We start from the raw sequence: 17,344 nt of genomic DNA, 5'->3' as shown, positions 1-17,344 counted from the left end.
TTTGGTGCCAACAGTTGTCCTGCCCCTCGATGAAGAAGCTGTAGAGAGAGTGAGAGGGGGACGGCTGATTGCTTTCCCCCCAGTACCATTCCTTGCTGTCTTCAGTGGACTCCTTTGCCGTGCCTCTGGCAGGGACCCTCAGTGGAGCCATCAGGCACAGGGGGTAAGTTCCCTTTCCTTGCTCACCCTTTTCCCTGCTCGCTGCCCTGTGAGTGACCACGCGGCCGTGATCCCCCGGCCTGAGCCCGGCTGCCGGGCCTTTGGGAGCCGCCGCTGGCTCTTGTGGCACTGAGGCGAGAGTCCCTCAGCATGGGCCGGGGCAGGTGTTGGCTGCTGTGTTTCCACGTTCCTAACCGAGCTGTGGTGCCCTGGCTCTCCCACACCCCGGGTGAGGACAGCAGCCTCCACACAAAGGGTTACAAGGACAAAGTCCCAAGCCTTCAAGCTCCTTTGGCCTTAAGCTTTAGGAGCATTTCCCTTTGGGGACACGAGGTCTCATGTTTCTTGCCCCTGACCCTCCTTCCAGCCCGGCTCTGGCTGTGTACGGCTCCTTCCAGCCACCACGCGCGGTCAGGGGAGTATAGAGTTTCTGCCCTGCCACCCCTTCCTTCCTGGCCTTCCAGTACCCTTACTCACAGGCAAAAGAGCATTGGCTCTGGCTGGGCAGCAGCCAGGGAGCTGCGTGAGGCCCTGGGAATGGCGGCCGCCCTGGTAGAGCAGCCAGTGCAGCCCGTGTGGAAAGGGCTCCTGGCAGGAGCAAAGTGTGGGAGGCCCTTCTGCTGTACCCCTCTGCCACTCATGCCCCAGAGCCAGGGGATGCCCTCCCGGTCACCCGTGTGTAATGGCTCTCCCTCCTGCCTGCTCCTTGTAGCGGATCCCCAGCAGTCGCCATGGCCAGCGGCAGAGATTCGGACAGCGAGCTGGCGGTGCCGGAGGAGGAGGAGGAGGAGGAGGGTCCGGACGTGAAGGCCGTGCAGGCCCATTACCTGCGCAGTCCCTCGCCCAGCCGGTGAGTCCACAGGCACTGCCACCGCCTCCTGGCAGCCCCTGGGAGGTGCTGCCCTTCCCTGCTTTCCCTTCCTTCCTCTGCTCCACGCTGGCACTTGGGCCAAGCTGAGCCTGGGGATTCCCTGCTCTCCCTGGCGTGGGGTCAGTGTGCCAGCTCAGACAGAGCCTGCACTAATTAATCCACCCTGCTGGGAGAGTGCACAGCAGGGATGAGCTGCAGGAAGGATTGCTATGGGCTGCTGGTGTCCCTCTTCCGTCTCACCCCCTCATACCCCTATGCAGAAGCTTCTGATCCAATTTCAACTCTTTGCAAATTCAGCTTCATCTTTGTGTCCATTATAAGGGCTTGTGGATTTATTGAATGTTGATATTAGGCTTTGCCAGCCCCAGAAAAACCGAGGGTCTTGGGATTTGGGTTTGATTCAGCACCAACTTTAGCTACAGGCTTCAGGCACTGAACAGGAGGCTGTCACAGCACAAGCAGAAATTGAGTTACCTCAAGCAAAACAAGCACGATTAGATGTGTTTTCTCCTAATACAAGGAAAAATATACCCCTTTGTTCTCTTTTCCTAAAGCAGAATGCTCTGCAGGGCTTTCTGTACCCTTTGAGATGCTTTAGCTGAAAGCAAGAAGTAGGGATAGAGTTTGAAAAGAACCTTCCCCAGTGTCACTCAACAAGTAGGAGGTTATGAAATGTTTCATAACATTTATGTTTCATAAATGTTTAACTGTGGGACACTGCAGAAAAATTAAGATTGAGTACCTATTTCATATAACCACATGTATTTCAAAATCGTTTAAGAAGATTATTGAACTCAAATAAAGTAAAATTATGTACTGAAAAATTGTGTATTGAGCTCTCTGCTACTGCTCATTAGTCATTCAGAATGAACAGAAACATCTCTCCAGCTCCTTCCCTTCCCTTCCCTTCCCTTCCCTTCCCTTCCCCTCCCTTCCCTTCCCTTCCCCTCCCTTCCCTTCCCTTCCCTTCCCTTCCCTTCCCTTCCCTTCCCTTCCCTTCCCTTCCCTTCCCTTCCCTTCCCTTCCCTTCCCTTCCCTTCCCTTCCCTTCCCTTCCCTTCCCTTCCCTTCCCTTCCCTTCCCTTCCCTTCCCTTCCCTTCCCTTCCCTTCCCTTCCCTTCCCTTCCCTTCCCTTCCCTTCCCTTCCCTTCCCTTCCCTTCCCTTCCCTTCCCTTCCCTTCCCCTCCCCTCCCTGTTCCTTTTTTCCTCCCTTTTTTTCTTGTTGTCAATGGCAAAACACAGCGATGAAAATGGCAAGATCCTTCCCGGCCAGAAGGGGGTCCTTGAAAGACCCAGGCTTGGGCAGTTCTGCATTTCACAGATGCTCAGGGCAGCTACAGGTAAAATGTGTTGAGGCTGCGGTGGCAGATTATTACTAACTTTTACCTTTTTACTGAGCTTGGAGGCAACCTTTACAGCAAAAGGAAGCAAAGGCAGAGCATCGCTGCAAATTTGTGTCAGCTCCTGTAAATGAGACTGAGACTCCCCTTGCTCGTCTCGTAAACTCCTTTGAAGAACTAGAAAAGGATTACTTTCAGTCACGGTTGACAAGTGCTGGAACTCAGCTAAATGACCTGGATGAGCCTGTTAAGTGGTTTCCGATGGCTGTGCCCTCTGTTTTGATTCTGGAGCCTGAAAGCAGTTCAGCTCTCCAGACACTGCTGTACCCTGACTGCATATTAATCACCCTCCCTCTCCCGCTTTAATTAAACAAAAACAAACAGTGTATTGCAAGTCTGCAAGCCTTGCATTGCCAGAAAGCTTCTGTGATGGCAGCCAGCTTGTCCTAGTGATTTGTACCATCTATTTGGAAGGAAGTGTAGAGGGTGTAGATCAGGGAAAAAGCTCCGTAAAATATTTTGTTAAGATGGTCTAACTGAGAGACTGAATTTTCTTTGACTGTATAGGTGGACCCAGAGGGAAATATACTTGTTTTTAAGGTTGTGGCCTTTTTTGCTTAACAAAAATTTATTACGCTTTGTCAAATAACTCACTTTAAAGGTGTTTGTGGGTGTCAGAGTAGTTTCTGACCGGCAGTTACACAACACTGAGCGAGTGGAGAGACTCAACAGACCACAGGTTCATGCTCTGAAGTGCCCTAAGTACAGCGTACTGAGGGAGAGATTCACGGGCTTCAGCCTCACTGTTTGCACTGCAGCTTGTGGTAACTCCAAGGATGCTTGCAGGCAATTAACTGGCAGAAAGAAACCCCAATATTTTTCTAGTGCAATCTGTTTTGAATTACTCAATAAATTCTAGTTAGGACCATGTTTATGTCTGTCTGTCTAAGTGAGAGTTACTTGTGAGACTGTTTCTTGTGATCCTTCCCCCTCCCAGTCTCAAACCAGACACTGATTTTCTTTATCCATAAACTCCTCGACCCAGTAATTTGATTGCACTCCTAAGCCCAGTGCAGCTTCTCCCCATGGAACTTGTCTACATCCTGCAAACACTGGATGCCAGGCATCTTTGAAGCCTGTAGTGCCATGCTGGAGATCGGGGTGGGAATGAAATGTGGGAGAAGAGCTGGGATTTCCCTTCAACAATCAAAGAATCCTCCCTGCTCCAGTCCCCTGCTGTTCTCCTCTGGAATGGGTGAAGAGAGCTAAAGTCCTGGGGTTGGGGTCCCAGTGGAGGGCATTTGCCTAACAGACGGTGTGGTTGGTTGGCAGGTACTCAGTGATATCAGACACTGATACAGAGAGCATCTTCATGGAGCCAATCCATCTGTCATCTGCTGTGGCTGCCAAACAAATCATCAGTGAAGGTAAGAGAACTATGTAAATTACAGAGACCTAGAGCTGCACTTGTTTTGCCTTTCTCATCTACAGATCCTAAATGATAAAAAAGCCCTTATGAGAAAACTCCATCCGAAGTAGAGAAAGAAGTAACAACTTACAGAAAGGTTTGGTGACTCCCTTTGAAGTTGTGCAATGAATCTGTGGCAGAATTGCGTACGGCAGGGGTAAAAGTTTGAGTGATGGTTGCTTCCTGCAACAAACTAAATTAGGATAGAATGGAATAGAACAGAACAAAATGGAGTATTTCAGTTTAAAGGACATACGTGATCATCTAAGTCCCACTATCAGGGCTGACCAAAAGTTAAATCATATTATTAAGGCACTGTCCAACACTTCTTAAACACTGTCAAGGATGGGGTATTAATCATGTCCCTAGGAAGTCTGTTCCAGTGTTTGACTACCGCTCAGAGAAAAAGTGCTTCTCAATGTCCAGTCTGAATCTCCCCAGCTCAACTTTGAACCATTCCCACATGTCTGATCACTGGATACCAGGGAGAAGAGCTCAGCACCTCCCTCCCCTCTTCAGGAAGGCGTAGGCAGCAGCTGCATCCTGCAGTGCCTGGAATAAGAGTGCCCTTAACTCCCAGGCCTTTGGCCAGTATGGGACTGAGAGAACAGTGCAGTGTGCCCTTCCCATTGCTAATCCCCCTGAGGCAGTTCCTAGGTGAGCGTGTACCTGCCCACACTGCAGACAGAACAGGGTGATGTTTCTGGGGAAAAAAAGCCACAAAGCTTGTCCCAGGCACAAGTAACGACAGCTCATACATCTGCATTGTTTCTATGTGCTTTTACTTACCATGTCAGTTTATTGCAGAGCTGAAGACAAAGGACGTCAGGGTAGACTCGGTGTGTCCCAGGATGTTGGAGTCTGCGCAGCAGCTGATGGTAGAAGACCTGTACAACCGAGTTAAGGAGAAGATTGATGACACCAGCTTGTTTAACACGCCGTGCGTGATGGACTTGCAGAGGGCACTTGTGAAGGACAGGCTGGAGACCCCCAGAGACGCTGTGGATGAAGTCTGGCCTAATGTCTTCATAGCAGAAAAGTGAGTGTCAGCTTTTGTCATCAAGTTGCACGAGATTCCCAGTAAAGGGTCAAATGGAGCCATTGAAGGCATAACATGTATTACATGCATCTAATACCTTTCATCCCTAGAGAGCCCTAAAGTGTTTTTCAGACTGTGCTCACAGAAATCTCTATGCACTGGAAAGTAAATACTCCGGGAGTAGAATCAGCAGCTTTCCTAGTCTGTTTAGATGCTTCAACAGTTTAAGAGAGGAAAAAACAAATAAGCCCAAATTCCACTGTTTTGATTGGAATTTGGCCCTACAGTTGGAACTGAAGTCTTTGTTATGTAAAAGGGAGTTTAAAAGGTAATGCCAAAGCAAGTGTTGAGTAAACATGATTAGGTTTCCTGCACCATGGTTCAGCTGTCTGAGATACCTGTGTAAGAGACCAGACAGAATTAGAAGGGGATATAGACTAAAGCATCAATTATGGAGTGATAAGAATTGATAAATAAGTACATGGCCTGAGCCTAGGATGGCAGTATGAGTTTCAAATCAGGCTGGAGTGGAAACAGAGCAAATGGCTCTACAGGTGAATGCAGGCTTCTTATTTTCTTTTCCCACTGAGTATTGGAAAGAAATACCTGTAGAACTCTCAGAGGACATTAATGTCTGAGTGGTACCTCATGCTGAATGAGTAACATGGACTGGGAGTTATGTAAACCTTGTAGCATGCAATTTTTTCCCACCTAAAATAGGAGCACTGATATCTAACATGTTTTTTCCTTTTGTGCAGAAGCGTTGCAGTGAACAAAAGCCGTTTGAAGAGACTGGGGATCACCCATGTCCTGAATGCAGCTCATGGCACAGGTGTCTACACGGGACCAAGTTTCTACAATGGTCTCAATATCCAGTACATGGGCATCGAAGTGGATGATTTTCCAGATATGGATATCTCCAAACACTTCCGCCCAGCTGCAGAGTTCCTTGATGAAGCCCTGCTGACTTACAGAGGTAAGAGGAGAAGATTGAAGTGGTTCCAGGTTGCGTAGGAATTAACGGGGAGAAACCTTACTCTGATAAACAACTGAAATGCCACATTTGTCATGGGGTAGAAGGCAGAGCCTTTGCTGTCTGCATGCAGCTACAGTGAACACCTCCTGCCCGTTTCTGCCTGGTCTCATTCAAAAAAGGAAGGAGCAAAGAGGTAAGGGGAGGCAGCCCGGCAGCCCAGCAGCCCTATGGCTTCAGGTTCAAAGTGGCTGCAAGTTAGCTCCTGCCAATGCTTTGAAAGAGCCTGGCTATAGCAAAGCGTAGAATCCCTGCTCTAATACATTTTTTTTTAAATATTGATACTCCATAATACTATATATAAAGAGAGGTAGATATATTCCTGTACCCTGCACATTACAGTTTCACCATGATGCAAAAAACCAGGCTGATTTACTAGAACAATCCCAGTGGCTGAGTTGAACCTCTGGGTGTCTACACCCAGGCTGCTGTCAGATTTGCTGGACTTCAATTCCATGGCAACTGTTATTCTGTTGGTCTCCAGTGCACAGTGGTCATTTTGTTGCAAATTCAGTGGACAGTTAGAAATATCTTTTTGCAGTTCAGTATTGAAAGAAGCACCAGGATCTGTGATATCACTGATATTCTTCGTATAAATTGTCAATTTAATCTAATTTCTGTAGAGAGGCAACAGATTACCTCCTAGCAGTAGTGACAGTAAGAAAAGTTTAAAGATTTGTTTGTATACAAGGAACGTTGAGCCAATTTTAATAGCTCGACAACACGAGGAAGATGCACCAAGGCAGAGGAACCTTAGAAGAAATGAAAGGAAGGAGATCTCTCCCTCTTGGTGAGCTGTTAGATTGGCTTTTCTGGCTGGCAAAACACTTGGAAGGCAACCAAGACTTTTAAAGCTGAGAAAGGCATAAAAGAGATTTCAGGATTGAAGGAAGAGGTTCATTAGGTAAACCTCTTGTGGTAACATAGCGGCAGTCAGAATGGTGGTGCTTTAATTGGCTTCATTAAGTTTCACTGCAAACAGATTGATTAAACTGGAGTTTATCACACATTTAGAAACAGTAATTTCAGTTGTTTGCAAGCTAGCAAAGCCTCATTTACACTCTCTTCCTATTTACAAGCTTTTCTTTAGCTGTAATTTGCCATACAAGTAACTTAAACCCCAAACAATTTGTCTGTGCCAAAGATTGGTTTTCTGCAAGAGGTAATAAATGCTATAATAAATGCTATAAAATAAAGCAGATCCTCCAAGTTTTGATCCTTGCTCATACAGTTACTGGTGCAGGAGAGTGGGTCTCAGTACTTTGAAGCAGCGGGATCGGTTTGTCAGAGTCAAAATCAGCTCTTTTCTAATAGGACTTTGTAGTAAGACTTTGGCTTCCAGCCAGTCTTCAATGTAATTGTTTGAGGGTACCTTGCAAAACTGATCTAGATTCTGGCCAAAAATACAGTTAAATTAATATAAAATTGTTATTTGAGTCCTATAGTGTCCCTGATAGAAAAAAAATAAGTTACTTGTTTATCCTCCCCATACCTTCCTGGAGGCTAATGCTAATATCTCACCTTTTACATATTGAGAAAAAAGCATGGAAAGCTTAAATGTCTGACCCTATGTCAGCCAGCAAGTCAAGAATGTCTCACTTGCCTTTCTAATACCTATTATAAGCTTTTTGACTATTTGAGTAAGTGAAGTGTGTAGGTGAAAATACAAATACTATTTAGATTGTTTGGAAATGTGCCTGCCCACAGTTTTTGAATCTAATGTGCTTTTTATTTGTATGTATCCAGATTTTTATTAAGGTAAATCTAGCAAATACTTAGTACTGGTTTCAGTCACTGAAACATATAATCTGTGTCACTTTTAACACTATTCAGAGAACGCTTTTGTGCTACATAGCAGAGCATCCTGTCTGTTATTGGAAATAGCTGATTCCTTTCGCATTCCCTATCTGTAGGCAGAATCCTTGTCAGCAGTGAGATGGGGATCAGCCGCTCAGCTGTGCTGGTGGCCGCCTACCTGATGATCTACCACCACATGACCGTTCTGGAGGCTCTGATGACCCTGAGGAAGAAACGTGCCATCTACCCCAACGATGGCTTCCTGAAGCAGCTGCGGGAGCTCAATGAGCAGCTCTTGGAGGAGCGGGAGCTGGAGCGTTCTGGAGATGAGGACGTGACTCCAAGCCAAAGTCCTCATGCCTACGCAGGGAATTCTTCACGGCTCTCTGGAGCTGGGGACTCGGGAAGCATCAAGGGAGCCAAAGCCCACTCCATCACAGTAGAAGAAGAGGACACCAGCAGCATACTGGGAAGTTTTATGAGCTCTTCATCAGTGGAAAAAACTAGCTGGGTTTCCAAACACTCCACCCTGATCACTGAGGAGGAAGAGGAACAATTGTATGAGGAATGGAGGAGGAAACAAGGCCTATCTGCAAAGGAAGCAGGAGTTTACCATGAAAGGAGAACATCTCCAAGGCATCTGGATCAGGAAGAGGAACAATCTGATGAGGATGTGGAACAAAGGATCCACGATTGGCAGCGCAGAAATGAGAAGTACCAGATGGCAGGTACAGCCAGGGAGGAGGATGGTGAATGCAGCATGAGAGGAAGACCTTACCCATCAGGCGAGTTCAGTGACACTGAGAGTGTGAGCAGTTTTGAGATCCGAACCCTAAAGAAACAGCTGGAAGCCAGCAGCTTTAGCAGGATGAGGAGGAGCCGCACAGGCTCTGTGTCTTCTGAGAGCACCTGGGACATGTGGAATCAGAGGCTTCTGGAGATTGAGAAAGAAGCTGCTCAGAGGTATCATTCTAGGAATAAAACTTGTGGGGAGAGGCAATCCTCAGGAACGGGAAGAAAGGAGAGGGATGTGGATGAGGAGAGTGTGCTTTCAGACTCCTCCTGTAGCTCCTTCTACAATTTCTGCCAAAAGAACAAGGACAAGTTGACTCCTCTAGAAAGGTGGAAGGTCAAGAGGATCCAGTTTGGCTTTCACAAGAAGGATTTAGAGCCATCATCTGCACCATCTCCAGCAGAAGATGGCAGCCAGGCAGGTCAGGAGGAAACAGAAGGGAAGAGTTTGTCAGATATTGATCTGACTGCTTACCAGGCTTGGAAAATGAAGCGACAGAAGAAGGTGGGCAGTGAAAGCAGCAAGGAGGAATTCGTGGAGTTTGCCAAAACTGAGGATTCTGCTTCAGCTAAAAAGAAGCAGAGGCGTGTAGAGCTCCTTGAACGTTCAAAGAAAATTTTAGAAGAAAGCCAGTCCATGTGCAGCTGGGAGACAGAGAGTACCATGAGTGGGAGTATTCCCCTGTCAGCTTTCTGGTCTTCAGCACCTTCTGCGAGCGGTGCCGACGATGCAGCTTCTGCCCTGAGCATGCAGACAAATCATTCATCTTTGTCACAGGCCAGGAGTTGTACAGGAGCAACGCAGCTGCAGATGCCAAATGTACCCCTTCCCAATCTCCCAGTTGGCCCAGGTGACACGATATCCATGGCAAGCATTCAGAACTGGATCGCTAACGTGGTCAGTGAAACCATTGCTCAAAAGCAAAATGAGATCCTAATGCTATCCCGTCCATCGTCCGCCATGGCCTCCCTGTCAGGAGACCCTGGCAGGCGTGCAGATGATGACAAGATTTCTCTTCTCAGTGCTCAGAGTGGCTCATCCCTCGCTGCCTCTCAGCTCCACCAGCAGGAGCTGCGCAGGGCTGAGTCTCAATCTGTGCTGTCTTGCAACACCTCTGTGAGTGCAAGGACAGAAGGAACTACTTCAAACATGAGGACGACCCAGACAAGCAAACCACTGTACAGCCTCTTCGCTGATGATGTTGACCTAAAGACACTCAGGAGGAAGGAGAAGGAGATGCAAATGGAAATGAGAGAAAAAATGTCAGACTATCAAATTGAAAAGGTGATCAGTGACAATAAACGCAGCACTTTATTTAAAAAAAAGGTGACCAAAGCAGAGGAAAATGAAACAGAAGATGACAGAGAGAGTACAACAAACAGCCACAGGCGTCCCTTGCAAGCAGATTTTGACAGAACTGATGGAGTCTTCAATCTGTCCAGTCAACCTGCAAGCTCAGGTGCACCGAAGTCAGAGACAGATACTGATATCACCAAGTGGCTCAATGGCCTGAAAGCAGAAAGAGAACCGCCGTCATATTACGATCAGACTGAGAAAGCAAGAGAGAAATATAGCAGATCATCCAGAGTTAGACAGATGGATTCTGAGACATCCAGTTACAGATTCTGCAGATCCCAAAGAAAAGAGCTAGATAGCTGCTCTTCCTACGAGTCAACAGGTGATTCACTGAGAGCCACATCAAGATTTTCCTCTGCTGCTGCGAAAGAGGACAAAAAGATGTACAAGTTCACAAGGTCCAGGGTCAGTGAGACAAGTCCCAGAGGAAACAGCCCAGAGCTGCATGTTTTCAGCCAGTCACCTGAACCACCCTTTGACTCTGAATCCCCTGAACCATCTACACAGAGCCGAGTTAGAGCTCATCATGTGGAAGCATGTGAAGAGGAGGCCAGGTCAGACGTGTCAGAATGTGGAGCAAAGAGAAAGTTCACCCAGAGCTTTTCAAAGTCTGAAGAAGATGGAAAGAAGGAGGCAAAGGTGGAGCAAAGTGAACAAAGGTTTGCATCTAGGCAGGTCTCTCAATACAGGCGAAGCACGCGTAAAGAAGAGGAAGAAGAGATGGATGATGATGCCATTATTGCTGCTTGGAGAAGCCGACTAGAAGAAACTACAGCAAAGCTCCAGCGGAGAAGGGAAGAGTGACCAAGATCAGACTACAGGAACACAAGCAGAGCCACAGAGTCCCTGAATCACTCACTCATCATTATATTTTTGATAATCCTTTGTGGTTTGTAGGGCATTTCCTGCAGATAGTTCTCTTCTTAATCAAAAGCGATGAAGGGAAGAGGTCAAGTTCTGCAAGTGTTTGTGGCTTGTCAGAAAGAAGATGCTGGTATTAAATGATCAATGTAGGTAGGAACACAATGTTAGAAGCCATTAGGAGCCAGACAATGTTTCAGCAGCAAAAGCAAGTAACGGTGACGCCTCAAGTCAAAAGACCAATCACATCCCATTTTGGTTATTTCAATTTCCTAGTGTTGTTAAAGACTGGACATGTTTTTTCTAGGATCTTTTTGATCATAAATGGAAGAAGCCAACAGCTTTTTCTAGGAACTTAAATAATGTTTTTCTCTTAATCAGTTTTACTTTATACAACTGACTAGATAGTACCAGGTAGGCTCCATTTTCTGCACCAGCCTTACAAGTGTCTAGAGAAATAAGACAGTTCAGGGGAATACATGTTCTGTTTTACTTTACTAAGTAGCAGAAGCGAAGCGAAGTGGAATACTGGAAAAAAGAAAATGTCTCCTGTTTAGAAATTCGGTGCAGTAATGAATGCATTCATTGTTTTCTATTAGATGGAGTCATCTCTGCTCCAGTATGGTTGGTTCCTGCTAATAAGTTCAGGTCAACGAAGGGAAAATGCAGTAGTATTAACAGCCATCCAAAAATCATTTTTTGATGTAGTTAAGGAGATAGAGTTAGGATTAGTGTTAGTGTAGGCTGGGTTTCTGAGTATTGGCTTCACTTTGATTTATGTATGCAGCTCAGCTAAATCGGTGCTTTTGTGTTTATAGTCAGATTAATTTTCAACATGATTGCCTTGAAAGAAAAGAGCAGTACACAAACTGACCTCATAACAAAATTGTTTAATTAGACCATGGGTGTATGGCATCTTGCACCTAAGGAGAAATGCTGAAGCTGTGAAGCTGGCACCTGGAAGTTTGTTTTTAGAAGGCGGAGGTAGGTTCAAATGGCATCTTACAGTTAAAGTGTTCATAGTATCTTGAGCTACAGAGGAAGAAGCCCAGCCTCTGTGGTAACTGAGTACTCCAGGTTAAGAGCCTGAGGTCTTCCCATGCCCGGCAGAGCCTTGTGAGCTTGTGTGACACAACCCACCAGCTTGCCACAGCATCACTTGTGTGTCTTACCACACCACAGCACCATCCCTCACCAGTCAACATCCTCCACCTCTCTCTTGTAAGCACGCGGACCGGTTTCTACTGACTTTGACTCTGGAATTACCAGTTCCCTCTTCTGTACAGACTGTATTTTGAACCAACAAAGCCCTCTGGCAGAGCTGAATCTAAAACGACAATGGAGGGATGATGCAGTAGCACTCTCTCACAGGAAGTTTGTCTTTTTCTTGTAATCTCTTTTCCCTCCCACTGTGTTGCTTAGAGCTCACCATTACCATTATGCTAGTACCTCTCCCTATTTTAATTGTGTAATACAGACAGCAAGCTCCACAGGGCAAGGGCCTGCTCTTTGTCCCTGTCTGTATGGCGCTACACACATCAGCAATGCTATCTAAATAATGGTTACTGATAACAAAATGCAGCTGGCAATTTTCCTAAACTTAGAATCATTTCTCTCAACTATAACTCACTGATCAGACATTATCCCTGCTTCTCTGAAGATAAAGATGATTCTTTCTGACAGCCAGGACTGGGGTAAATAATAGCTACTTATTGTCAGGTGAATGGAGTCTCACAATCAGGTGATTAACCAGTAACAAAGGTAGAAAGAATAAGAGAAATAACTTACTTGTGTAGGCTGTTTTGGGGTTTTGGGGTTTTTTTAGTCAACTCAGATTACATTTCTGAAATACATAAGGAACACGGTCGTGTTAGTGTTTCAGGCATGCAGAGATGCTCCAAGGTTTATAATGTTCTTCTACTATAAAATAATATACAATACAATGCATCCATTGTTTCTGCATATTTCTGTGAGTTGTTATTTTTAAAGTAGTGAATTTCCAGGCCTTCGGCCACGTTCTGAGAATTTATACTGAATTTCTGCAGTGTGTGTTGGGCTGGGCATTTTTCTTTCCTTCATCCCTGGTAAAGTTGCTCCGCAGAAAACAGCTCTGCATAGACATATTTGAAGCTTGCTTTAATTTCACCCTAGAAAAGGTCTTAAGTTTCGATGGATCAAAGTGGAAGTGTGCAATACCTTCTGGCACTGAATTTACTTTTTTTATCAAAGGCTGATTCCCTCTGAAAAATCCCTCTCCTGCTTCCTGTGCCTGGATGTTCCCAGCAGACGAGCTTGTCCTCTGCAGTACTGTAGGGGGCATCTCGCGCTGTAAAAGACGAGCAGTAGATGATGTAGTAATTGGTTTCATTTTGCACTGTACAGCACAGCCTTTGTTTGGGCAGCATTTTGATTTAAACACTAATCTAGGTCTGCTGCACAAATAAATTATTCAAGACCGAGGGGCAGAATATGGTTCTGTAACAAGTCTGAGCCAGACTGTCCTGATAGCGAGTTTTGACCCTTGTGAGAAAGGGTTAAGTGGGTTCTGCTGACTCATTGGGGTAGGTGGCTTATTAGTTCACTTGTGTAAAAGGGAGATAAAAATGGTTTGATGGGGAGAGGCCATCTAAGATGCTGGCTGAGCAGCCATGAGGGAGAAGCCTTAGAAATAGCTGAAGTTTATTTTCTTATTGCTTATATCCTTGTTAATAAAGCCAAACCCCCAAAGCAATAAGGGGGTGGGGATCATTTTGGACACCGTGCAGTATATGGCCAGTGCTTGAAAGCAAGATGGGAAAGGCTCCAGCTCACAGGTATAAATTACATGAAACAGTGACATAAAGACCTTGCATGGTGAAAATATTAAAGCATTCAGTCATAAGACCAATAACCAGGAGAGACAGAAATGGAGGGGTTGAAGGCAGGCTAGAAAGTCAGGTTTTAAGATGAGAATTTAGAAGGAGATAAGGAATTGCTGAAAGGGGAGAGGTCTGCACAGATTGTTTCAGGTGACCAGAGCTGCAGAGTGAATGGTTTTTCAGCAATGACACCAGTCTGACAGTAGATTAAAAGAGTAAATAAGTACCCAAATTTATCTAGGAAGGATTTTTCAGCAAAGATGCACTGGGACCGATATTTTTTTTCTCCCTCTCAGTTTGCTGCTGTAGGCAGGAGGGGTTTTTGGCATTGTATAGTGGAAGGTGAAAGTGCAAGGAGCATCCATACGGTCAGTTAAGAATATAAACACAAGAACATAAGAAAGGCTGTATGGGGTCAGACCAAAGGTCCATCTGGCTCAATATCCTGTCTCCGATAGAGAACAACAGCGAATACCTAGGGAAGAATATATACAGTGATAAAAGTGTTATTTCCCCAGCATGATTTTCCAGCTTCTAGTCATTTGCAACTCAAAGACTTCCTAAGTCAGGTGTGATATTTTTGTATTTAATAGCCCTTAATAGATTTTCCTTCTATGGAAGTCCCTAGTAATTTTTGGGTTATAACCATTATAGGCACATACCCACTAGCCTCTGTAGCAAGAAGTCCCACAAGTTACTGTACACAAAATGCTAAGCCATCTTCCTTCTGCCTGTTCTGAGCCCTCTGCCCACTAGCCTTCAATGCCAATGTAGTATCTGTTTAGTACCTACATGTCCCACGAGATTTTACCCCCCCCCCTTATGTCATTCTATCCCATCCTTAGTTTTTCTGGTTTTCCACCTGAGCTACCTATTCTTCATATAGGGGCTGCCCCATGTCTCTTCATTTTCCTGGCCATTCTTCTCTGAACCCTTTCTAGTTCTGCTTTGTCATGTTTGTGATGAGGGACCAAATCCTCATGCAGTATCCAGGGTGTAGATGTGGCAGGGATTTATCCTATGGCATATTGACCTTTTTTTTTCTCTTTTCTGTTCCTTCCCTATTGACTCCTCACAGTCTGCCTGTTTTTTTTGGCTGTTGCTGAGCACCAGAGTGATGTTTTCATAGAAATATTTATTATATTCACCAAATCTATTTGGATGGCAATGGTCAGCTCTCAGATCATCATTTTATATGTTAAGTTTTCTTATTTGTAATGTTTTATGTTTATTAGACTTGAATTTCATCTGCCATCTTAGTTCTCAGTCTCTCTGTCGCATTAAGTCCTGCATTTTTCCGCATCTTTCCTCCCATTTCCGCTACTGTTTCCTTAATTTCCTTTGAACAAGGTAGAAACTCAGAGGATGTGGGAAGCAAAGCAGTTAAGGAGGGATAGATGAGAGAGAAACCCATTTGATGTTGGTCTGCTTGAAGTAAGAAATAAGAAAGTGATGAAAGTCAGAGAGCTAGGGGATAAATGTTCAAAAAGAGATCTAGAGACAGTAGGCAAATTAAGAAGGGGACCTACAGTGGTCAGAGACGGGAAGATATGAATGTAAGCTGAAGAGGCTAACACATAATATTACTTTGTTTAGATATGTCAAAGTCCAGGAAAAGGATAGAAGGCAAAATCTGTGGGAAGAAAGGAGGTTTCAAGAAGTTACAGGTCTGTGAGGAAACGGAAGCGGACTGGGAGAAATGAAAAGGGTGAGAGACATTAGTGGGACACCGATGATCAAATGACATTGGTGCTGGACTGGGAATTCAATGTGGCACAAACAAGTTTGAAGGAAACAGAAATGTGCCAGAAATACCCTATTTCTACTGTAAGAGCTGCATTTTGCATCATAATACTGATAGCTGTGGGGCCATGGCCCATTTCCCACATCTAGGAATTTCAGGACAACGTGATTTATGGCATGCAGCACTAGCTTAGACTGGATAATTTTAAAAGGAGTTTAGCACCATTTCCTTCCTTTACAGCTCCTTGAGAAATGCTTACACATTAGCTGTGGTGGAGAACTAGGTGAATTATGAGACAAAAAGTTTTATTTGGGGAGGTTATGTTGCATTGCCTGCCTTTCCTTAAAGGGTGTAGCTGGAATACATTCAATATAGAGACTATAATGTGAAAACACAATATCCATGACCTTCCTAAATTTATAGACAATCCAACAAAGGTACTGAAAGCCTGTGATTAATATAGTCTGGGGCTTGGAAACAGACACTGCATACTCACATAATCCAGCAAAATCTCTTTGAGAGCTACCTACCTGTTCTCTGGAATTTCACTTGTCATGTAGAAAAATGAAAGTGGGTCAAATCTCTGGCTGTTCTAATTGTGAAGAAAACATCCAGAATGGGAAGGATGTGTAACAAATAAACTGTTCTCTAGAGAGGTGAGAGCATAGGTCTAAATGGTGTGTGAATTGCCCCTGTCGTTTCAGCAAGGCTCTAACTTATTTGTCCAGAAGTAATAATTTAAATGCCAATAATAATTGTCACCCTGTATTTCATGTAATAAATTGAGACAAGTTCAAAGTGCATGTATTTAGGTTGTGTATTGCCAATACCAGCATAATCTGCTTGAATGAACACCCTGTCATTGTGGTTAGTTTTGTTGTTTTCTGGGTTTGTTTTCTTTTTTTTTGCTTAGGCTGCCTTTTGTTCTTTGGTACATTTCAACATATTCAGGAGCTGATTTCATGTTGTTTCTATCTATCCTCCTTTTACAACCACTCAATAGCTTCTGAGCTTGATGTTTTCCTGTGACTGTTGTTCCTCTGCCACAGGGTGCACACACACACAAAAACACACAGAGATATAAGGAGAAAACATTATTTGTGACTTATAAAAACAGGCAACAATATGAATTCGGTTCTTCCCAGGACTATCCAAGTGTGGTGATGTGAAAACTGTCTTAGAGAGCAGGAGAAGGGACATCCTGTTTGTGCTTTGAACCTTCCACTCTGGATTGCATTTCATTTTTATTTGCATGTATCTTTAAAACAGACAATTTTAATCCTTACAGAAGAGCATAACTGCTTCCACATCTGATTCATATCTGCAGGTAAACTGGTTTACTTTTAGTTAAGATATGTGTGCACAGGAAGACACAAATGTGTGTAATAGAAAACTAGCTTCATTGTTAGCTATGAAGAGAACAGTGTCTCTACATAATCAATCAATCAATCAATCAATCAATCTCTTATTTTTTTCCAGTGCACCCTTCATGCCAACATGCCTGAATGCTTTATGGTCATTAAATTATATCAAAAAACACACCACAGAATGGACAAGGCCAGATCAATAAATCTTAAAACCTGATTCAAACTTACCAAGGACTCTGCACAAGTAACCATGACAGGAAAGGATGACTCCAGTCAAGAGGGCACGTGTGTGGGCATACAACTGAAATGAGACTTAGGTGATACTAATTAGGAGACAGAAACATTGAAAGAAACTGTAATTTCTATAGCATCACCCAACTGCCAACAGCATCAAGCTGCAGCTTAATGTCTTAAGAATGTTTTCAGATTTATCAGTGATGTAATAATATAACAATGGTGGCAATAACTTTTTACAAATTTTACAGCTGTATGCTTCAGGGCACCTCTTGCCTAATTTTAACGATTTGCCTATTTGTGATTTCTCCATTTGGTTATTGCAGGGCACCATATTGAAGAAAGATGCAGTAAACACCAGCTGGCAGTAACCATGGTATGACTGCTCTGTCTTCATGGACCATCCCAGCAATTTGATCTTTGCA

At 44.5% G+C, this 17,344-nt stretch overlaps 1 protein-coding gene across 1 annotated transcript; it reads left to right on the top strand.

Annotated features, from left to right (window-relative positions):
* The first annotated feature begins 88 nt into the window (after nt 1-88).
* STYXL2 (serine/threonine/tyrosine interacting like 2) lies at nt 89-16,121 on the top strand. Its single transcript, XM_066208060.1, has 6 exons — nt 89-163; nt 872-1,009; nt 3,702-3,796; nt 4,645-4,876; nt 5,635-5,852; nt 7,823-16,121. The coding sequence occupies exons 2-6, from the start codon at nt 891-893 to the stop codon at nt 10,657-10,659; spliced, it is 3,501 nt and encodes a 1,166-aa protein (XP_066064157.1). The 5' UTR covers nt 89-163; nt 872-890; the 3' UTR covers nt 10,660-16,121.
* The last annotated feature ends 1,223 nt before the right edge of the window (nt 16,122-17,344 follow it).

The sequence above is a fragment of the Chamaea fasciata genome, unplaced genomic scaffold (genome assembly GCF_029207755.1).
Source record: "Chamaea fasciata isolate MVZ Bird 193981 ecotype frontalis unplaced genomic scaffold, bChaFas1.0.hap1 SCAF_2, whole genome shotgun sequence".
Classification (NCBI taxonomy): domain Eukaryota; kingdom Metazoa; phylum Chordata; class Aves; order Passeriformes; family Sylviidae; genus Chamaea; species Chamaea fasciata.
This window is presented reverse-complemented; position numbering and strand designations above follow the sequence as displayed.

Excerpts from the sequence above, each read along its gene's own strand:
- STYXL2 (XM_066208060.1), top strand. The coding sequence starts at position 891 with ATGGCCAGCGGCAGAGATTCGGACAGCGAGCTGGCGGTGCCGGAGGAG. Across the intron at positions 3,797-4,644 it reads CAAACAAATCATCAGTGAAG|AGCTGAAGACAAAGGACGTC; the intron begins GTAAGAGAACTA and ends AGTTTATTGCAG. Across the intron at positions 5,853-7,822 it reads AGCCCTGCTGACTTACAGAG|GCAGAATCCTTGTCAGCAGT; the intron begins GTAAGAGGAGAA and ends CCCTATCTGTAG.